Genomic DNA, 23,435 nt, shown 5'->3' with positions numbered 1-23,435 from the left:
TTTAGTCCTTTAGCATACCAAGACATTTTGAAAAATGCTATATTTTTACTGCGAGAAGATCCCTTAAAAGTAACACAACTACCTATCAAACTAGTTTGCTGAAAGTATATTTAAGCCTCGACATTTGAATAAAAGGGTAAAAATAGTAGTTAAGGAGAGGAAATTTTAAATAGTATATAGGCTGAAACATGTTTTATGGGATTTTCAAAGGGGTCAACAGACCAACATTAACACCATGTGTACATCATGAGTAACGCGGGATACGAAAAATTATTAAAGGCTGTTAAATATCTATAAAATAAGTAGTTTTAGGAAGCCAGACATGCCTAGTAGAAAGCTGATATGTAGAGAAGTTATGTAGCATAAAATAATAAAAGTTTACTTAATGTAAATAGCACGTTGCGTTTGCACAGTTGGCTACACGTGTTAGTGTACAGTAATGTTACTTTAGCAGCACTGCGGTCGTCCACAGAATGGAGAAACTAGAATTTCTACAGAGAAGTGAATTTTGGCTAACAAAGCAGATAAACTCCACTTCCCAGAGTACTTCAGTGCCGAGCAGCGGCACTGGAGGCGGGACGTTCGGACTTGGTTGCTCGGAAACAGTTTTGCGCGCTGCCGTTGAGTTGTGTCGATATGTGTGCGTAGCTCCTGTAGCTGTGTTAAACGGATTATTGGTTAGCTGGAGAGATAAAAACAATGCCTGTTATAGGTTCAGCCCCTGCTCTAACCAGGCTGTCATTCACCGCTCATACTTACTGAGCTGCGGGATGAAGAGCAGGAACCAGAAGTCCGTCAAAGCTGGAGGGAGCAAAAAGAAAGGTAACTGTTGTTAGCTTAGCATGGTAGCATTACAGCTAGTTAAGTAGCTGTTTACGTCAGCTGTCAGTCTCGTATGTTAGGGTAGTTGCTTATATATAGCTTATAATGCTTTGAGGGGTTATATTCTCGCTTTCTCACAGTCTGTGATGTTTTTGAATGTGTTGTCGTCCTTAATATCAACACTTTTTTGTTAACTTGTCATGAGGGACGAAGGAACTTTTTATCTGTTATGTGTCGTTACTGTAAGAGAAAACGAATACGTTCGCTCCAAAACATTAAGTAAATGTAGCAGAAACCAAAAGTGTCCCTTTTTCACAGCACTTATTATGTAACTGAATTTTAAATTCTGATGCATAACTGCGATTGGTTAGTCTCCAGATATCTAAAACAAACAGCAAAAGTTTTTTTCTTCAGTTCGTTGAAATAAAAAAATGCTGAAAAAATAATTAGACACTTCAAGGCCATATCAGAGCATATCTGTTATACTAGCCGACATCCAGGCAGAACCTGCACTAAATACTAAACCTGATCATTGCATTGTATTTTCACTTCTGCATTTAGTATCATCAGCTATTGCAGTGTAGATGTTTTGAGTTCACCATGTCCAAAATTAACTCTTCACAGTTCCCAGTGATGTGTCCCCCTCCACCAGCCTACCTCCTCTGGTTGAGGGTCAACTACGATGCTTCTTGCGGGTGACTGTAAGCCGGGTGTTATGGACAGTTCACAAACCTCCATCTGCAACATTCATCCGGCTGCGCTGGTGGGGAGAGTCATCAAATGGGACTCACTTCTTACCAAGAGATGGATCACAGCTGTCACAGAAGACCATAAAGACCACTGCTCGCTTCCCTATCCGCTGTGGGCCCAAGCAATTTACCTCCTATCTTACAGGTAACTACGAACGCTCCGACATGTATGGTTAAGCTATTCTGTTAAAAAGTATGTTAAAACGTAATCATGTCATATCATTCATGAACAGATATGGGCTCTCTAGTGCTGGAGGTTCTGACAAAACCAGATCATTTGCCGATTGCAAGGACCCAGGTTACCGGCATCTCTCGTCTCTCTCTTTCACACCATATTAGTGGATTTTACACCCTTGTTTCTCCCACATCTGAGAAGCTTGGAGAGCTACAGGTGAGTGGAAATTGACATCTTTCAATCAGCTGCACTTGTAGGAAAACACCTGTAATTTATGTTTAGCATAGATAAATTAAGCATTTATGGCTATCCCATAACTAGTGGCTCTGTGACTAGTGAGTCTGCTTTGATTGATTCATTTCCATTACAAATTCTGATTTGTGTGATTATTTTTTACCCTCTCCAGGTTTCCCTCAGCTTGGAGTCTCTGACAGAAGCTTATGACAGCAGCAGCTCATGTCCCGCCACAGATATTAGCACTGAAGGACCGCAGGTCACCACACTGACAGTGCCACCACAACCCAGATCACCTTCAGTTGGGAGCAGCGGTGGAAATGCACCAAGGTATCAAGTTGTTTTTCATAATAAGATAGGCCCATGTGTTGTTCTATGAGCTTGCATGTTGTAACTAAAAACACAACATAATACTTCCAGAGGGAAAGACCACTTATATTTCCAAAATGAGCAAAAAGACCAAGGCAAAGAACAGTCACTGGAGAATCAGCTGCCAAGAACAAACATGTTGCAGAACAGTCAAACAGCAGGGAATCCTTCAAGTCAGGATTCAACCCAAAATAACAATGATATCCTCTCAGGTTAGTTGAAAAATTACTCAACATCAGCTATATTCACAAACAAAAAGCCAATTTTTGTGTTTTAGTTGTAACTGTGTGTCATTTTCTCTTATCCCAGTTATTCTTGAGCGTGGAAACAAGCTGAGAAATGCTGTGGTCGTATCAGCTTTAAAATGTGACACAGATTCTGCCTCGGCTCTGAAGGACACACCTCTGCCTCTTCCAAAGGATAACATCCTGCCAACAACCAGGTAAGTGCTCAGAAAGTAAAAAAAAAAAAAAAAAAACGTTTTGTTCTGTTCTCTTTTATTGCGTAGTCTGTAATAATTTATTGCCTTGTCAGCAGGCCCTCCCCTTCTCCCTCTGGGATGTTTCTTCAAAATATACTGCATGCTGATTCAGCTCTGAAACACTCTGAGGATGTTTTTGTAGTCAAAGACAGTGGCTTAGACTGTCCTGCTGCAATTGATAACATAGCTGTAGATCTGCTCCTTGGCAGGTATGTAAATGTGCTTTTACTTTCGAAGTTAACATTAATGAACGTTCTTTCCCATGACTTATTCTTCATTTCATTGTTTCTTTCTTATAGTCTTAACACCTCTCCTGTGCCTCTTTTGGATGGAGATGGCTCCCCCCCTGAATCTCTGTCTGACCACAGTAGCATGAGTTGGGATCAGAGCTTACTGGAAAATTTGTTCTACAAAACTCCTGTGAGTAGTTCAAAAGTATGTGTTTTGATGAAATGTTATAATCAGTGGAGTTGATTTTCTATGGGGGGAATTTTAAGACCTGTAGGGTCACCACCTGCATGAATAGTGATGGGAATTGGATGCTGAGAAAGACGGACAGCAAGGAAATGTTAGAACCAGAGTATACTGATCCCTGACTGCACAGACACAAGCTTAGAACTTCAGACCCTACCTCTCAGGTAGGGAAGAAGATGGTGTGAAAGGTACAGCTTTTCCAGCAAGATTTATTTGGACTAACCTACATACACAGCACTGGAGACCAAATTCTAAGAGAGGGATGTGTCACCTATTCCAGAGGTTATGTTGATAGCAGTGGGGAGGTATTGTGGTACTCACAAGTATCTCTTGTTTTTGAGGTTGGTGCAGCATCAGTGATACTGATGCCATTGTACCACATTGTTGTGGTGAAGAGGAAGCTGAGGCTAAAGGCAAAGCTTTTAATTTACCGGTCAATCTTTGTTCCAACTCTTACCTATATTCATGAGCTTTGGACAATGTGCTTAGTCTTGGAGATAGATAAAAATGCTTGGACATCCAGAGGAGGCTTGGAGTATAGCTGTTACTTCCTTGTATTGAAAGGAGCCAGCTGAGGTGGTTGAGGTATCAAATTAGGATGCCTCCTGGACCCTACATTTTGGAGGTCTTTCAGTCACGTCAAACTGGAAGGAGACCCTGGGGTAGACCCAGAGTTCACTGGAGGGATTATTATCCCATTTGTCCTGGGAACACCTTGAAATCTTCCAGGAGGAGTTGGAAACCATCACTGATGAGAGGGATGTCTGGGTTGACTTGCGGCTGGCTCAGACTACACAAATTCAGACAGATTTTGGCTTGACTGCACCATCACAACTCATCATTGGAGTCACTCTGAAGGAGAGCCAGTCCATGTTGTCCTCCTTTAATACATCCATGATTGTTATCCAGAATCCAATCCATAATTGTTTCTTTTTTGTTTTCTTTTGCTGAATACTGCTGCAGTCACATAGAGTGCTTCTGTTGTAGAGTGACTGACATGCTTTGAAAAATAATTTTTGCATTTTTGTTTTTCAGATTTCCGATACAACACCAACTAAGCCTGAGGCAGGAAATCCAGAAACAACATCCTCTAGTCAAAAACAGCTGAAACAATGTGAACCCAAGATGAGCGGACGGTAAGGACCTTAAAATGCTTGTTAGTTCATGCTGCTTAAACAGACGTTATTGCAGTTTCAAAACAGACTAAAGGTATATCAACATCTACAACTATTTGTAATCGATGCAGTTTATGTATTTGTTTATTTGAATTTATGTAACCAGGAAAAGCTCACTGAGATTTACAATAAATCTGTTACACAGCATAAATGAAAAACCAAAGGTCTTAGGACAGCATATATTGTTGACAAAAATAGTCTTGATATAACCTCCATTAATACCACGTTTTGTAGTGTTATGGGCTAAGCCCAGGTATAAACAAAGATTCAATCTACTAGCCCTAAACATCCAGTGTATTCAGGAAAATAAATGGTCAGAAGATAGATAGGACTTGTTTTCCATACAAGAGATGCAAGCTTGGTAAGCTCACCTGCATGCTGGTTTGCTGGGTCTAGAAAGCACTGCGCTCAAGTGAATGTGTAGTGGATTGGCTATAGAATCCAGTTATGAGTGATTTAGTGTCTTCTTATCCTCTCAGTGGCAGCAATCTGCCCAAGTCTTATGACATCATTTAAAGGTTTTACAGCAGTAGCTTCGCAAACACTTCTGGCATGGTTCATTCAAGACTATCAGGTAATTTCATGACTTTTCAACACAGCTTAACCCAATGTTAATTTCCCACATGAAAACCAGTCCAAAACAATTTACAAAACAGAGAAGAAAAGAAGAGGAACTCTATGCTTATCATTCTAAGCAGTACACTATTGTCCACCATTTTTTGTATTTGCAGTCCAACTATAGAGTCTCAGCGGTCTGAAGCTGCAGGTCTTCCCTCTGGTCAGAAATCTTTACTGAGTTTGATCCGGCTGGCAAAAGTGACCATCGAGTCCCTGACCGTACCCTCAGAGGGCACTAAGAACACACCCAGAAAAGTTTCAAGTAAAGGAAAACCGCCTCGACCATTAACCAGCAAGAAATGGTAAGAAAAATATTTATCATTTTCTGCACTCATGTAATAATGCATCATTATGAATAACTTAAGTCTTTAATTTCTCCTTTTATTTTTTAATTAGCACATATTTCATTGAATATACATTCCCGAAGGCTTCCGCTTCCAGTCGACATGATCGTAGTAAAAGTGGAGAGGGAGATGTTACAAGAGCTGTTGCCAGCAAAGTCTCTGGAGGAGGTATGATCTAAAGAATTTCAGCTGTTTAAAGCAAAAATCAGAATTCCGACAGTCTTTCATGCATTTTTGTCTCTGTATATGACTTATAGTTTACGCTGTTGTTTTATGTAGTGGTGATGTTCCACCAGCACGCTGTGTTTCCAGTTCACTGTAATACAACAACTGTCAAACTATGGTGGGAAACTGATCTGATTTTCAAGATCTACTCGCGGAGGAGTGACCAAAAGAAAGTAAGTGGCTGTTTACTAAACCTTACCATGCCTTTTTACTACAAATGGATACCTGGTTTATGTTTACAGTTTGGCATTTTGGTCTATCTATCAACATTTTATTGTTGTAAAATAAGTTGGCTTGGTTGTAAAATTGTTTCCACAACACATTTCAAGAGCAAATTGTTTGCCATTTTAGCTAAATGTTACCTCATATATTAAAATTTAACAAAGATAGAGGTGCATTCTTGTATCAAGTTCTGTTTTTAAAGTTTAAGAGACGATTCAATGAATTGTTAATCCCAGACAAACTGGAGCGTGAGTCACTTTTTGCAATTTAACAAGATGCTGTGTTCTGTTAGTGTTCTCCAGGTAGCAACATCCGATTTCTCAAAATCGGGATAGGGGCTTATGCTAGTTTATTGTGGTTATTGGGATGCAGCGTTGACATAGCTGAACACAAAACAGAATTCTTACTAAACCTGATCAAACTGGGATACCCTAGTCTATACAAAGGCCCCTTTGCTTCTCTTCCTACAGCCTGCTCTCATTGGTAAGGCAGTTCACCCTCTACACTGTCTACTGCAGAGTAAACAGCTCTGTCAGTCCATCGTCTTACCTGTGCAGAGCGTGGCACCAAACAGTGAAATACAGGAGGTTGGACCTCTCAAGGTAAAATAAAGTTCTTGTTTTTTTTAACCAAGATTTTAAGCCTGATGTTTGTTAAAGACTTTTTTTATTTGTTCAGGTGACACTCGAACTTGCAACAAACACCAAAGAATTCTCCTCTGAAAAAAGTAAACGCAAGTTGGCTTGGAGAGACACATCACCTTCACAAACTGCACCCAGTCCACAGAGAGAGAGCAACTCCAGATCCAAACATGCTGACAAAAGCAGGGACGACTTACAAGATGGCCCTATTGAAGAATCAAGGCTAAATCCTTGGAGCCCTCAGAAACCCTCGACAGAATCCCTTTCTTATCCTGGCCTCCACACAACGCATAAATCCCATCAGTGGGTGGAGGAGGATCCTGAGGTCCTATTGCACACCTTACTCATGGTACCGGATGGAAAGACCTTTAACTGTGGGCTTGGGCAGGCTCCAAATGTGTACTTGAACTGTAAACTGTTTTGGTGTGATGAGACGGCGAGATCTGTCATCAGCTGGGGTCGGACCAATCCGTCTTTTAATTTTGTTCAGGTCAGTCCAGGAGATCAAGTCTCCAAAGGATTTTTAACATATTGAAATCCGGTCAAGAGGCAACATTCAAATCATCTCCACTGTCTGCCTTCAGGTGACTCCTGTGGCCTTAACGTCTAAACTGCTGGAGCGGATGAAGAACAATGTGATGGTGATCGAGGTGTGGCAAAGGACAGGAAGCTCAGGGCAGGATCGACTTCTCGGTCTTGTTAAATTACCTCTTCACCAGTTCTACATGTCATTCAGGCAAGTCAAGGAGAAAACCACATATTAAGTTTCAGCTTTGTAAAAAAGCAAATAATGACTCAAAATTTGAAGATTAAAAGCCAGAATCATCAGGTCTGTTTAAACATAAAAGTATACGGCACATTTTTATCAATTTACAGAAAATCTTTATTTATTCATAATCCTTTTGGTCCTCTCAAACAATGAATTGAATATAGTTTCTTGACATTTACTCAAAACAAACCTGTGAAAAACCTACTTTTAAAGTTTTTCTGCATTTTTCCATATTTATTGTGGGTTGTAGACCACAAAGTTAATCAACTGACTGATAGAAGTACAACCTAAGGGATAAAAAAATTAAGAAAATCTTAATTTTTGAGCAAAAAGACAACATTTTTTAGTAAAAAAAAAAGATTTTTTTATTATTAGGTCAGATATTTAAAAGAAAACAAACTCAGAATTTCACAGTTTAAACATTTGCAAACTTACTAAAAAAACTGAAAGCAGTGGTTTTTGACTTATAATCTCAACAATTTTAAGTTTTGGTTCACATACATTTACAATTTTTCAAGTCAGATTTTTTTGTAAACTTAATGACTTTTTCTCAATAATTTCAAGTTATTTTCTTGAAAATGAACAGATCCTCTTTATTATTATCTTTATAGAGAGAGACCCTCAGACACCATCATAATAATGGATAGTTTATACATCGATCTTTTGTCAAGCATAAGTGTATGTAGGCCTATTATGTTTAGATTTTGTCAATGAAAACAATTAAAAACTGATGTGTACTTATTCCAAGTGGGTCCTGCGGCTGGCGTAACTTGTCTTAGATATGAATAGGGGGGCCTTAAGAAAAAAAAGTTGTAAACCACTGCACTTGACAGTAGTGTTGTATTCAAGACAACACTATCTGAGACCAAGACTTGCCCGAGACCAGAGTGCACCAAGACCAAGACTTTTGGAAACCAAGACCAAGTCAAGACCAAGACCAAGACCATAAAAATCAATTTTAAAAAAGCATGCTAAGGTTGAACAGTTAAAGAGCGTTCTCTCTTTAATTTTAGTTTTCTTTTATTAAATCTGATAGATATAAACAAGGTGTCTGCCAAAGCACAACATGCAAAATCTCAACCCTTTTTTTTTTTTTTTTTAACTAACTTCTTGTCAAAACTAAATTCTTGTATGTATTTAAAAGCCACTGACAAGTCCGGAATTGTTTGAAAAATCTGAAAATGAGATGTTTCTCTAGATTTGTCAGGTGAATGAGGCCTAAAGTAAGTGTTTGGAGGTATTTCTGACTAGAAATAAGATGATGTCTGAGTTTTTGCAGGTGTCTGACACATAAGGCACTCAAAAAGATTTCCAAGGAGGCAGAACAATCAGTGAGCTAATGGCAGCTGTTTTAAGTCATATTCCAACATTAAATAACCATGAACAGTTCAACTGAAAATAATATATGCCCAGCCTAGAAAAAAAAAACAGTAAAAAAAACACTCAGAAATCCAAGCTCACCACCATGAGCAAACTAACAGAGGTATGGTTGCTAAAAATCACAAAACATGTCCTCAAAAATCCCCTTTCTTTTAATGGGAAATGAAGATGTAAAGAAGAGCTTGGTTGTATTGAAGAAACATAAGAGACTGTAGCATTTTGTGACCAAAACCTGCACGGTGGGGTGTCATTATGATGAGGGATGGGGATTGTTAATTTTTGCTGAAACTGATACTGTTATCGATACTCCTTATTGATCCGAGTCATTGTCAATACCACTAATGATACTTTTCTATAGACTGGAACAAAGACAAAATGAGGATAAATACTTTCAACAGAAGTGGTAAAAACTGAGTTGTGTTTGAGCTAAAATGTAAACATTCAGTCTGTAACATCTGTTCTATATCCCTCAAATACAGTTTTCTCATATTCAAAACTGCATTTATTGATGTTTCCTGTCAAACTAAATTTCCCTATCTTTTATGGGATATTTTAACATATCATACCACATAGGGTACAGTCATCTAATTTACTGAGGTTACCTGAACGCACTATATTTTTCGTCTTTCAGGTCATAAAGTTTGCTAATAAACTTCAATTCTGTTGATTCTGGCACTGATTTCTACACTGGGTCAATATTTTTAAAAATAAAGTTTGGAAGCACTTTTTAGTATTTATCTGCGCACATGAAGAATAAAACTGTCTCGGGCTCTCCTAGCTTACAGTCTCGTCCTTCTGTCGCCTCCCACCTCTCCCGCTTGTGTGCAGGGGGATGTGTTCCTCAGTCACAACACCAGGAAGGTTGCAGTCGTCACGGGGAGGGGGGTGAAGTTACACATAAATTGAAGCTATTTGTTGTTTTAGCAGGTGCTTCTCTTTATTATCACATTAATGAAGTGGAAGAATAGCAGATCAGTGCTGGTCTCAACCGGTCTTAATGCAAAATCCCGAGTCCGGCCAGTCTGAGACCGAGACAAGACCAAGTAAAAATGCTCGAGTCCGAGACAAGACCAAGACCTTCAAAATGTGTTCTTGGGTCTCGAGTACTACAACACTACTAGACAGGCAAGAAATCAACTATCTTTTTGGTGTACAGCCTGTCCTCCAGGGGGTGCTGTGGCACACCTTATTCAGATGGCAGTTGTGCTCATGGCAATTGCATTATGTACCTGTATTCACTCAAGACAAAATAAAAAAATGTGACTTGTTCAGATATATCTTAGAATGTTGGAAACAAACGCATATATAAAAATATATAGCATAAGCAGCGGTTAGAAAGAAGGCCAACCCAGAGTAGGACAGAGTTTGTTTGCCATGTGATTTTGGGGAAACTGAGAACAAGATTAATTTTGTGTTTTATTGTTCAGTTTACTATTGAGGGGATGTACTTTTTAGGAAAATGATTAATGCTAACTTTTTTGGGTTGAATGATGATGAAAAACTTAAGTTCACTTCAGAAAAGGAGCCTTTTTTAATACCAGATTATATCAGCAAAACCTGGGAGAAAAGGCAGAATGTATTGGTTATTCCTGAGCTGGGAGAAGATCATGCGACTTTGTTATTGCTTGTTATGAACTGTGTGTTTTTTAGAACACTGCAATTGTATTTCTGGTATCTTAAAAATCCATGAGGGTTGGGCACTTTGTGTATCACACATAAATAAAGTACAAACAATCAATCACTCAATCAGTAAAATAAAGAAAATGAATTAAAAGGCATAAACCACATTTTTATTTAATTTACTCTCTAGAAACACAGTTGCTGTTGTTGTTAAAGGATCTTTTCTGTAACCTTCTGTAAACCAAACCTGTCATAGAAAAGTTACTTATACTCTCTTTTGTCCTCTCCAGGGATCCAAAGATTGCCCACCTTCTCCTCCAGGCACAGTACCCTGTTTTAGGGGTAGACTGCTACATGCCGGTGGTCGATGTGTTCTCAGGTAGCTGTAAAGGACATCTTAGGGTTGTTTTGGCTCTTGGCCGATCAGAGCAGATAGTTGCCTTTCAGCGTACAAGGGATGAAGAATTCAACTCTTTACCTCATCTTGTGAGGCCGGTTCATCTGCTCGATCATCAGCCACAATCTCAGACAAAGGTCAGTCTTCATGTCAGCTACACAGTGCTTGAAGAATTTTTCTTTTCCAATGAAGCAGATAATTATGGGTTGTGTTTAATAACCTCCCAAGCCTGTTTATAGACAAGTTCCTCCAGAGTTTACATGGAAAAAATGATGATGCATGATAAAGTATAAAACTCTTTCATTGTTCTGTTTTGTTTATATTTTGTTTGTCATTAGGTTATTGCATCACACAAGGAATCTATGAGAGAGCATGTGTTTGTGATAAGAGTGGAGAAGGTGACTGGGCTGACACCTCTGCAGTCCACAGTGTGGGGGGAGGCAGACTGCTATGTCCAGTACAGTTTCCCCTGTCAGGAGGGAGATGTTGCTACAAAAGGGGACCAGAACCTCATAGAGACCAGTAAGGATCTTTTTGTGTATAAAATCTTCAACTGAAAGTTTTAAAACTTGTTTATCCTTCCTCTGTATCACTCTGACCTGTATGTCATCTCAAAAAGGCCTGAACCTGAGGGGGTTTCGCACCACCACGACTCTCTGCATCCCTGACCCGGTGTTCAGCCACACTGAGACTCATGTGCTTCTGGCTCCTGATGGAGTTCCTGCTCAGAGGCTGCTGCTCAGCTCTCTTTCAAGCCAAGGCCTGAGCAGTGGAGGGGGGGTCCAGTTTGAAGTGTGGTGCAGGTTTGTGACTGTCTCGTCCAGTAGCACAGACTTGTCTGTTTTTTCTTCTCTACCTCCCCAAACAATTCTTAGTCTCTTGAGACCTTATAAAACTGCCTCATGCAACATTTACATTTCAAAGTTGAGGGTTTTTACAACTTTAATTTGTTTCATGAATATTAATCAACTAAATGTCCTGCAGATATTATTATCCAAATGTTCGAGACCAGCTCGTGGCCAAAGGATTACTTCCATTATCAAAGCTTTGTGCCATGATCACCATGCAGAGGCAGCATCCTGATGAGGCTCAAATGTTCTCCTTGCCCCTGATTCCCAGGACAGAGAGTCCCAGTGGATATCAGCCTCAGCCTTCAGGTACACAGACACACAGATTTATGGTAATATAATATGTGATTTACACATTTGGTATGTTCAGTTTTCTCGACTTGTCTGTCTGTTTTGTAGGCCTGCTGGATGTGTGCGTTCGGTACAAGCACCGACCAGTGAGACCTGAAGGGCAGGCTGTTAGAGGAGCTGCTGCGCGTGCTGTTACACTCGTGGTTCAAGTCCACAGAGCATCGGGTCTGCAGGCTGCAGCAAGGTACAACTCAGCCAAAGGAAAATCTAAGTGCTCTTTACTTGTGTGACATTAACTGAATCATGATATAGTACATTTCACACGTTTATTATAAAGGGGCTTTTCTGCAATTTTAAGATTTCTAAAGCATTTTTCTGTCAAGGCACCCTTTAGAATTCACAAAAATCTTTGGTCACTATACAAAAAGTAATTTAAAAAAGACAATTGGACATCCCTATGACAGCCGAGGAATTTATGTGGTAAAATAATTAAGTGGCTAAATCTCTACAGCACTCTCTTAAAACTATCTTTGCTTTGGACAAAATGCATGGTGGTTGACCTTAAAAACATTTTAATGTGTTTCTCACTTCATGAACACCTGCAAAACTGAAAAAAACACTTTATGGCTTTACATCAGTGTGATTTCAGGAACATAATGAAGCTATTTTGACTTTCTGTGTGTGGATTGCAAATGATCTTTGTATTCATAACAAATCTTACTTACATATAAAGCAGTTTTAAGGCAGCCCTGATGATGCCAGAATGCACCCCAATGTGTCATGGCACCCCTGTTGAGAACAGCTTTACTAGAGCAGTGGTTTTCAAACCTTTTTTTGCTGAAGGAACACCTAAGATCAAGCCAAAATCTACAGACACACCATATAGATATCCACACAAATATGTTTAGAAAGCACCTTATAGACTTTTTGACACAGTATTTTAATTAGGTATACATTAGCGACCCACTGAAAACGACCCTGTGACCCATTTTGGGTCCCAACCCACCAGTTGAGAATCACTTATCTTAAAGCAATACATATATGCATGATTGAATTAATTTATACAGAACATTAATACAGAATATATCAGGGTCAGTTGTTTGGGCTAAAGTATTGCTTTAGTTCCTTTATTTAAAGTCATCATACCATCATTAAGATCTCTTTTTTGGGGAGACCTGGCCAAGACAGGACTTAAAAACATGAGAGAAAAAGAAAGAATGAAACCAGCTAAAGGACGGAATCACATTTTTTCAGCTGAATGGCCAGTTAATATAGTTTTAAAATGAGCCAGTGAGACTAGATTTTTCAGATGTAAGATGCTTTGCAAGTTATCCCATGTCCAGGGAGCAAAGTAAACAAAGGCTTTTTTATTTGGTCCAGAAAAAAACCCTTGGAACACAGAAGAATTAAGCTAAAAAGTACTGAAGATTTCCAACAAGAGGCTACATAAATATGAGGGAAGTTTGCCCAGCACTGCCATATACACAAAAATCTTCAAATGAAGTTGTCTGTTTAGAGTCAGTGATAGCCAACCTACTAATTCATACTGTGTACAAGGATGAGTACACATGCCATTATCAATATTTGTAGTAACTGCAACAATATCTTCAGATCAGCATTGTGTTTCTGACTGTGTTTCAGGGTTTTATCAGAACAAGATGAGAGATTCAGCTACTTTTCTGGAGTAGGAGTGAACTCATACGTCACAGTCGAGCTCTCCTTCCTGTCTGAAAGTGAGAGGAGGTGCACTCGAGTAACTGCCAGGACATTCTGCCCAGAGTTTGACCATCACATGGAGGTGTCCTGTGATCTGCTGGTTCAGAGGAGCAGCGGAGAAACCTGCAGCCTGGCTGAGCAGCTGGAAGAAGCCTCTGCTGTCTTCACTGTGTGGAACAAAGACAGTCGCAAAGGATTAGGTAAGGTTATTGTCTTTAAGTTACCATGAAAATACAGGTTAATGATAAGGTAATTTAAATATGTAGTTCCCCTTTTGATGGTGTGCCTCTTAAACCACCTACTTACTTTTGTCTATCTTCCCTTTACACAAGATATTGAAATCAGCATTAATTTTACACAATTCTGTTAATCTATAGAGAAAAAAGAATCATAAACTTACAGCTTTTGAGAAAAAAAATACTGAAACAGTTTTCCATCAGTAAATGTGAGTCTATAATATCAGAGTTGGGTTATGAATTTTTTGCGTGCTTCCTTTTGCAGCAGTGCTCGATCATCGTCCAAAAGATGTGATGTTGGGAACAGTGAAAATACCATTGTCTGATCTCATCAGTAAAAGAACTGGTAGGCTGATCTCTGAGTGACTGATTAATCAAATTAATTTGTTGATGAACAAGCAATGATAAGGTTCTTTTTCCAAACATTAGGTATTTCTGGCTGGTTTGGAGTTTATATACCTCAGGAAACAAGATCCTCTCACAATCAGCACATCTTGGTTGGGGGTCTCGAGATTGCTATTTTCTTCGCCCACCACTCGGACAGGGAGCGAGTCATTCAAGCTGCTCAAGGTGTGGGCTGGGAAATCCACCACAATGAAATTCAAGTGGAAGAGGAAGACTGGTGTGAAAGCACAGGAAAACTGTCATTGTCTTTTTCAATGCCTAGAGCATGGATCCCTGTCCACTGTTTACTTCTGCCAGGCCACACTGAGCTGCAGCGCTCCACCTATTGCTACTTCAGGTACAAGTTCTACGACCATGAAGCCTTTTGCTCCCAGATGAAACACCCATCTGTTGAAGAGGAAAGTCAGGCCATAGTGACATTCCAGGGAAGTAGAACAGTGGAGGTGAGGAGCACTCAGCCCTTGATGTGGTATCTTCGAGAGGAGAGGCTGGAGGTTCAGGTGTGGGTTGCCTTTAAGAAAGACAAAACCCAAAGGCCTAGGGATACAGACCGCCTGGTGGGTTCAGCGTTTGTCGATCTGTCCCCTCTGGCAAAGACTTCAAAGCAGAAGCTCACTCTCAGTGGTAGGAAATCATTACATTTGTCTGTTCATAGAATACTGTTTGTATTTCTGTGTGCTAATAAAGTTTTTTGGTTTTACAGGAGTGTACCCGCTGTTTAGACGCTCAGCAGCTGATCTACAAGGTGCTGCTCTCAGGGTTCATGTTACCCTTACAGCAGGTTTTGATCCAGTGGAGGTACCACCTGGAGCTGAAGCTGACACCCAGGTCAACTCAGATAGCCAGGAGGAGCTTTTACCAGAAGAGGTGGAAGTAGCAGAGCGAACCCCTTCTCCTTCTACGCCCAAAACCTCCAGTAAGAGCAAACACAAGAAGAAAACCACCAGGACAACACCAGACATTACGTCTGTGCAGCACACGGAAACAAGCCTGGATGAATCCTTCCCTGTGACTGTTACTGTGGACCGAGCCATGCACCTGAATCTGAAAGGTGAAGCTCAATCTTTCAAACTCTATTTATTTCTTCTGTAGGAAAGTAATAACCACTTGTGTTTCCCGTAGGCTGCCCTCTCACAGAGCGCAGTGGAGGGATGCCGTGCTGCTGTGTTTCATTCCTCACTGCAGATTCTGATGAACCAGCATCAACAGCGGTAATAGCTGACTCTGACTGCCCTGTGTGGGAGCATCACCATGAGTGCAGGTCAATTATATCAGCAATACCAACTCAGATATTTCACTGACACTTATCAAATATCAGGCTGACGATTTTGTTTCAATCTACAGACTTTCAAAGCAGCTCCTGGTTGATCCACAACAATCCCTTGTATTCAAAGTCTGGCACAAAGGAGGTAAAGGAAGCAGTTTCACTTTCCTGTGTGTATTAAGCCTGTTGATCTGTTTGAGCTTTTTATTCACTCTCGGGTTGTTTTACCTCCACAGAAACAGAGAGGGTGCTTGGATTTGCCTCTGTGGACCTGTCCCCCTTAATCTGTGGGTTCCAGTCGGTATGTGGCTGGTACAACATCACAGACTTCAGTGGCCAGTGTCACGGCCAGCTCAAAGTGTCAGTCACTCCACTGAGAGGGCTCCAAGACCTCCGAGGACTGAGAAAAACTGTGAATGAAGAAGCTTCCACTAACTCATCAGTGAGAGAAATTCTTCATTTTTACACTGTGGCATAAAATCATAAAGATGTTTGATTTAATATTAACAAATGTGTTTGATTAACAGGCTTTATTCCAGGCCTTCCCTTTAACCTACCACACCACAGCCACCTACAGCAGCTTCCCTGCTCACATCAGTCGATACCCCGAGCAGAAGATTTCATCACCTGACCACACGGAAAGGCTGTTCTCTGAGAGGTAAACCAAACTTCACTCTGTATACTTTGTATGATGTATTTCCATAACCAAATAAGCTTCAGCTGAGGTATTAATTTATTCTTCACAAATGCTCAGATCCAGTGAGAGTGACCGCCATTTTGAACACATGGACAAAGTGCGACTGTACCATCAGAGTCTGCAGGAACAAACAGCCAATACTTCTGTCTGTAGCACTAGTGCAGCTGACATCAACCCCTCCAGCTCATTCCTGTTCTCAGCACTCAGGTATCATTCCTAACATGCTGGATTGTGGATTAGAGCATTTAATAAATCCAAATTTATACATTAAATTCTTGTTTGAACAGGAAAAAACTGAGTGAGCTGGACAACATCCAGAGATACTTCAGTCGCAAGCTCTCGACTCCCACATTCCCACCCCTGATTGAGCAGGATGTTGGCAACAAGAAGGTGGAGGAGAGGGACACAGAGACGGACTCATGTCAGCTTCTTCTCAGGTCCAACCAGTTAGTTGGAGAAGTCAACAGTATCATTAGTGGTGAGATACAGAGGATCCATCTAACAGATCTTTATTCCTAAAGTAACATGATTAAATTTTACTGCTGGAGGTGAAAATTATTTTTAAAATGTCAAATAGTCATTAAATTTTAAAAAACCTTTCTAAGAAGGTAAACTATTTGTGGCATCAGCCTAGAGTTGATTTGCAGACACAATCGTTTGTATAGAGGATATGAACCAACATCACTTTTAGTGAGTGACATGCCCACTCAGTCATTCAGACTCAAAACTTTTAGAAATGGATGGGCAACAGACAAAAATACAAGGAAAACATACTGATATTTGCTTAATTTTAGGTTATTTGGACTCAACAGGGGTCCATACTGCCAATAAAAGACACTGTGGATGGTGGGCATAAATCAGGTTCACTGTTATTTTTATGGACCTGATTTCAAGTTCCTAAAGTAAAATCTGAGGGCACTACCAACCTGGTTTGATCAGTGATGAATGTGAAACTGAATTAATGTTGAATTTCTGGGTTACTATAAAGTTTTTGATCATTCATTTCTCTGTATTTCAGTGATCCATTTCCGACTTTGTACTTTATCTGTAAGAAGATCGCTCTGTGTTGCCTAAATCTGAAAGGATTTGGCTCATTTAATTCAGGCTTTCTTTCTCCAGCTTAATTGATGGTGATGATGTTGAGAGGTTTCATGTCGTTCAACAAAAACACACACAAACAAAAAAGAAATATCTACAGTATGTGCAGCACCTGCATTTAATTGGACTTGAAGCACTTTGTGGCACTAGTGATGTTTCTTCCTGTCTAGATCTTTGCTTGTGTTGTACTGCTGTTCACAGACGCTCTCCATCAAATCTGACTGAGCTTGAGCTATTTTGCAAAGAGGAATGGGCAAAATGTCAGTCTCTAGATGGGCAAAGTTGTTAGAGACATACACCAAAAGACTTGCAGCTGTAATTGCAGCGAAAGGTGGCTCTACAAAGTATTGACTCCAGGGGGCTGAATACTTTTGCACACCACACTTATCAGATTTTCATTTGTAAAAAAATTTGAAAGCCATGTATAATTTTCCTTCCACTTCACAATTATGAGCCACTTTGTGTTCGCCTATCACGCAAAATCCCAATAAAATATATTTAGGTTTGTAGTTGTAATGTGAAGAAAAATTGAAAAATTCAATGGGTATGAATACTTTTGAAAGCCACTGAGGTTCTTGAAGAGATCACCTTTTTTCTTTCTAGGCATATGAAGGTTTTTTATTGCTAACAATAAGCAACATTTGGAGCATTGTTGCTTAAATCTCCACTCTTCTCTTTGCTTAGGCCTTCGAGAAGAAAACCATGAAATGATTCCTTCAAACCCACAAAGCATCTCAACGACTTCCCCTGTTAGAGAAAACAACCTGCAAACTATCCCTGAAACTGCCTCCAGTCCACGCAGAGATTCAGATTCCTCCCAAGATGACGTGCTTCGTCTGTTAACACCTCTGCCAGATCTCCCTGAAGCCAATTCTGACTCTGAATCTGAGGAAGAAAAGTATGAGGCCGCTGTGTCTGAGGATGAAAACAAAGAAGCATCAGATAAAGATGAAGAAAGGACAGTGCTAAGAGAGGAGGAGGAAGTTGATGGTAATGTTGAAGACGAGGATGACGGAGATTACGAGGAGGTTGTTTTGAAGCCACGGCCTCTGAATGAAATGACCTCTTTAACTGACAAAACCAGTCCTTGGACCAGCGTCATGTCCGACCCTGACCTGGTTTCTCTTCAAAGCTTGGAGGCATCAGAGGAGACAAATCTGAGCCAAGACGCCGAAGAGAACTGGCAGATGATTAATCTGCAAACTCATGACTGTGGCAGGGAACAAGAGTGTGCCAGTGGAGAGGAAAGAGAACTCAGTGATGAAAGCTTTAAGGGATCAGCAGGAGATGTTTCAAACACAAACAGAGATGATGAGAAGATGCCACAAAATCTACAAGAGAGAGAAGAGCCCAGCAGCCCAGATGAGGAGTCATGTCCATCACCCATCACACGGCACACCACAGATACCCACGATGCTTCAGGCTCCAAGGACAAACAAGATTCTCCACTCACACCGTATCCTTTATCTGCATTTGTTGATGCCTGTCGCATCAGATTCTGTTGTCGTTGATTGCTCCAGAAGGTCATGTTAGATTAAATATTGAAAAATAGTTCAAAGAGAGATCAAACTTATGTTTGCTTAAACCTTACAGTTTGTGTGTTAGAAGTTTGCCTAAAGAGTTCTCTGGTAGAAGCCTCTTTCCCGCTCATCCATATTATTGTTGTTTCATGGTCAGCGCTAAATTAATCTCAGTGTTGGATTGAAGTGTCATTTTTGACACAACCTGCTGTCAGTATTGTGTGCTACACCCTTCCGCTCACCCCAAACTTTTCTGTCAGAAATGTTGTTGCACTTTATTGTAAATCCCCCTATGTTTCTGTTAAGATTTTCTACCAGATAGGCCTGAAGATAAACATCTCTCACAGCCATTTAAAGTCCTGATTTTGGGTTTATGACTCCAAATGGGATCAACTCAAATACAGACATACTTAGAGGAGTTGTTCCTAACTGATCAGGCATTTATTTCAAAGTATATTGTTTGTTTATGCTTCTCTTTATGTAAAACTGCACAAATACCAAGTAGAAATAATTTTAGACATTGGTTTAGGCCGTTCCAGTCCCATTTCTGACTTTGACACCAGCCCCTGATTTTGATTGGCCTGGTGTCAATGATGAAAACTTCTTTAATGAAACCCTTTAAGTTCTTAATATGTCATCAGTAGTCGTCAATGGCATTTATGTAAACAAATGCGACAACAATACCAGACATTTCTCCATTTCTACATCCCATCCTCAGGCATGAACGAACAAAACATAGGGGTAGGACTTAGTGATACAGGTAAATAGTACAGTATATTGGGACTGAACCTTAGTATTAGCCAAGAAATTATTTTTATTATATCAAGATGTATTTTGGAGAATCATGTTCCTTTATTGTTTATTGTTCATACTACAAGGCAAACAGCACCCCAAAGAAATTGTCTTATGCCAAACATTTCTTTTTTCATGTTGAAGGGAGTTGAATGCCAGAACTAGCAACTTTGCTACTTTGTTCTGTTTGAGCATCACCAAACATTCTGTCACATGTGCTGTTTTCCACATAAAGGTGATACTTGGACAGGCCACCCAGGTATATTTACAGCTGCCCAAGTATATTTACCACCCATTTATCTTATTTTATTTTTTCAATCCATAGATAATCATGATCCAAGCATGCAAGCAAGCGAGGTTGCCACTTGAAAGAAAATGCACTGTGTTAGCAGGGATGTTTCATGTAAAAAATTTAGCTTCTCACATAGTTTTAACATTTTTTTTGTGCAGCAGCTGCTTTCTCTGGGAGGATGGTTGTAATACATTATCTCTGTAATACCTAGAGCAGAATTTCAAAAAGCAAGTTATTACAGTTGAGCATCTTTATGCTAAGCACTGCTGATGAAACTATAAGAGAAGCAGAAGCACACATAAAATAAACCTACAAAATGAGACAAGTGGGATGATCCCCTCTGCCACTTGTTCCACACATGTATAGAGTCATTCGAGAGGACATGCTGCAGACATGTTCAAGCATGCCTTGAATATTGAAAGTAAACCGAGAACTTTTCATGGAATTTTTCCAGGAATTCCAGCTCAGAAATGTTAACTTTGAATAACAGAAAAAACAGCTAGCTATTCTTTGCTGGATTTGTGTTGGAGCTTTAACAGTGTCTTTAGAGAGAGTTTTTTACACAGTCGTTGTTTTTGTGGAAATGGAGACAGGAAAAAAAATGCTCAGACGGCAGGATGTGAGGTACAAAGATGCTTCCCTTTAAGTCCTAAACACTCTTTGGTTATCTTGATGGTTAAAATCGATATGAAACATACTTTACTGTATTTATCAGCTACAGCATTAACTGTCAACTTTGATTCTGCCTGTATTATTACATCTTTAGTCCGTATTTATTTCATTTTCTTAACAACTTCATGAAGCCTGGTCGAGGTCCCCAATTTTTTCCTGCCCTCTCACCAACTAGAAGCATCTATGAGAACCATACGATTAGCCCCATCTTTCTCCCTCTCATCCAGTGACACAGTAAGTATTTTCCCTCAACATAACATCTGACAAGAATCCTTTCACCCGTTTTACTTGAAACTCTTCTTTCTGAGCACCAGAATTCATTGGGGTTTTCTATAACCTAGGTAATTCTTGCTTAAATCACCTACAGTCATAATGAAACTGTTACTTGGTACTATTTTCAATTTTTTTTGACAACATAAAACTTTGGTTTTAAAGTCATGAAACTGAAAAGCAGAAGCAGGCTGTTATTAATAGATCATTTCAGGTTTCACATGATGCATGTTTAACACAGGCCAGGCAGCAATAGTGACATTGTGTACCTGTTCATGTTCTCTCATTTGTGCAGTATTAACAGGTTTAGTCACACCCACTTTTACATAATCTGTCATATGCCAGTATTTCTTTTACATTCTGCACACTCCTCTAGGAGTGTACATGTACGTCTGCTGTTCTTTGTCCCCTCCATTGTTTACACTTCCATGGAAACATTTCATCTATCTGCTCTCGTGTTCTCTGTCTTACAATGTTTTTTCCTTTTCACATTCTCTCATACCTTCAGTCTGTAGCCTGATGCTTGTTTGAACAGTCTCAAGATCAGAAGATTAATGTGTGTTTCCATCCCAGTTGTCAACCCCAGTACACTCTATTTTAGGACTCGGTGGTGATGTAACCAAAGGTCTGCTGTAGCTGTTTTATTACAACATCGAAACACTTCCCTTAGTCCTGGTGATTCAAAAACCTCAACAGTCAGAGCTCATCTGACAAAAACATTTCACAATGAAAACAGACTGGCAACAGGTTGTTTTTATGAGGTCAACGGTTTTACCTTAATACAGGTTATAATTACAGGTAATACTAACGAATTAAAGCATGCCCATTGCATGAAAAAATAAAAGATGACATAAGAGTAATAATGTTTAAAAGACAATTCTGTTATCACCAAAGGAAGTTTCAAGGCAACTTGGTCATTTGGGAAAAAATAACATATACTCTCTCAGCAGGATCAATTCCTTTGATTAGAATAGAATTGGACAAGTATGTTGACATACATGTATGGAATTTAACTTCATTTATTAACAAAAAGCTTGGTGTATTACAATTTTATACAAGAATATACTAAGACTAAACATGCTACAATCATTACATTCATGGACATAGTTGTACCTCTTTTATTGTGTGAGTTTGTCACAGAGCACAGTTTCCTTTCTACAGATTGCCAATCCCTCATTTTGTATCTAATTTATCATGTTGCAAATTCAATTGCTTGAACCTAAAAAAAGCACACATTTGTTAAAGTATACATTCCTTTTTGCACACTTTTGTATTTTTCAAAGTTTCCTAGGAAGCTTGCCTTAATATCAGATTATTATTGTTATTATTATTGTTATTATTATTATTATCATAAGTCAGGTTTCGTTAAATAAACAGGTAATTTAGTCTTATTAAACAGGAGATATTAATGGTTTCAGTCATTGACACTGTGGGGACACAATGATATGACCATATATTTTCATACAGTCTAACACATAAATCACTTCAGTTGATGGACGCTTAATGCCTTTGCATACTGAGTCAGATTTTTATTTGTACCTATGGATTAGACTTCAACCAAGGCATAATCTAGTATAAAAGGCATAGTGAACATGGCCAAATATGTATTTAAAGACACATAACAAGATAAACTCGATCTGAAAAGAGGTTTCTGTCTTTCAAAACTTGGCATAGCACCATGAAACACGAGTTTGTGCAAATAACCTGGTTATATGCAGGTACGACGGTCTCAAGTGCAAGTTTTTGCAATAAATAGAAAAATGCATTTGAGTCACTGCAAAGTTTGTGTGTGTGCCATTTTTTTATGATACAAAAAAACATGCATCTTAAAGAATAAACTTTGTTTACAACATAATTTATTCAGCTTTAAGGATGGGCATATATGTTGATTCAAAAAAGCACACTTCATGTTACACTTCATGTTATTTTTTAATGTTACACCCCAATACACAGCAACATACTTTTAGTTGCCACAGTTTAAGGCAAGGTTTAATGTTTGTGGGAGAGACCTCTAAGTTAATCACTTGTTGCAAGCAACAATCCCTGTTTGATAATCCTGTTAAATAGCATAAAGATCAACTGAAGGCTTGCCCGTGGTGAATGACGACAGTACCAAACACCTCAAAAGTTAACATTTGACTAGCTGGTGTTTGTTTTGAGTCACACCTTTTCTCTCGTCTCAGTGCATATTATTTGGCAGATATATAAATTGTTGTAAAACTCACTGCAGATGTGTTTTGGTTATGAACATTACAGGCTAGAAGCACTTCAGGTCCCAGTATGCCACATCTTCGAGGTCCTCGACATCGTCCCAACATGTCGCCACAGTCCATGAAGAAAGAGACCGAACGAATAGCAAGAATATTTGCTGCTCACTTTGACAAGAATCAGTAGTGACCATTGTTTTGGTTTGTGAAACATTCTCCATCAGGCTTGCACTGGTAGAATAAAACAACTAAAAATTATGTAAATTAAATGTATAATTTTGTATTTTTATAAATAAACATTGAATGTTTTACTGCTTTGAATGAATGGGTGTCTTTTCCCTGCATTCTCTTTACATGACTATGTTTATGTATCCTGCCATCTGTTACAACAGTGACCAGTCTTTTAGTATTATTTTTTATTTTTTATTTTTT

At 39.3% G+C, this 23,435-nt stretch overlaps 1 protein-coding gene across 4 annotated transcripts; it reads left to right on the top strand.

Moving 5' to 3' along the window:
* The first annotated feature begins 634 nt into the window (after nt 1–634).
* Nucleotides 635–23,271, top strand: c2cd3 (C2 domain containing 3 centriole elongation regulator). Of its 4 annotated transcripts, none has more exons than XM_041805924.1 (33): nt 635–822; nt 1,447–1,716; nt 1,805–1,962; nt 2,153–2,310; nt 2,401–2,561; nt 2,659–2,791; nt 2,887–3,039; nt 3,130–3,250; nt 4,340–4,440; nt 5,211–5,399; nt 5,494–5,609; nt 5,721–5,839; nt 6,359–6,490; nt 6,567–7,019; nt 7,114–7,265; nt 10,589–10,832; nt 11,034–11,217; nt 11,315–11,498; nt 11,680–11,852; nt 11,943–12,078; nt 13,476–13,750; nt 14,052–14,132; nt 14,216–14,815; nt 14,895–15,242; nt 15,314–15,452; nt 15,536–15,600; nt 15,692–15,897; nt 15,983–16,113; nt 16,210–16,359; nt 16,440–16,630; nt 17,935–18,706; nt 20,658–20,760; nt 23,053–23,271. In XM_041805924.1, exons 1-33 carry the CDS (start codon nt 771–773, stop codon nt 23,188–23,190), a joined length of 6,588 nt encoding a protein of 2,195 aa, XP_041661858.1. In that variant the 5' UTR covers nt 635–770; the 3' UTR covers nt 23,191–23,271. The 4 variants fall into 4 exon arrangements, with proteins under 4 accessions (XP_041661858.1, XP_041661864.1, XP_041661851.1 ...); XM_041805930.1 differs by having other exon boundaries at nt 2,884–3,039; nt 14,055–14,132; XM_041805917.1 differs by having other exon boundaries at nt 2,884–3,039.
* Nucleotides 23,272–23,435: the final 164 nt, after the last annotated feature.

The sequence above is a fragment of the Cheilinus undulatus genome, linkage group 2, assembly GCF_018320785.1.
Source record: "Cheilinus undulatus linkage group 2, ASM1832078v1, whole genome shotgun sequence".
NCBI classification, from domain to species: Eukaryota; Metazoa; Chordata; class Actinopteri; order Labriformes; family Labridae; genus Cheilinus; species Cheilinus undulatus.
Note: the sequence above shows the minus strand (reverse complement) of the source record. Positions and strands in the feature narration are given on the sequence as shown.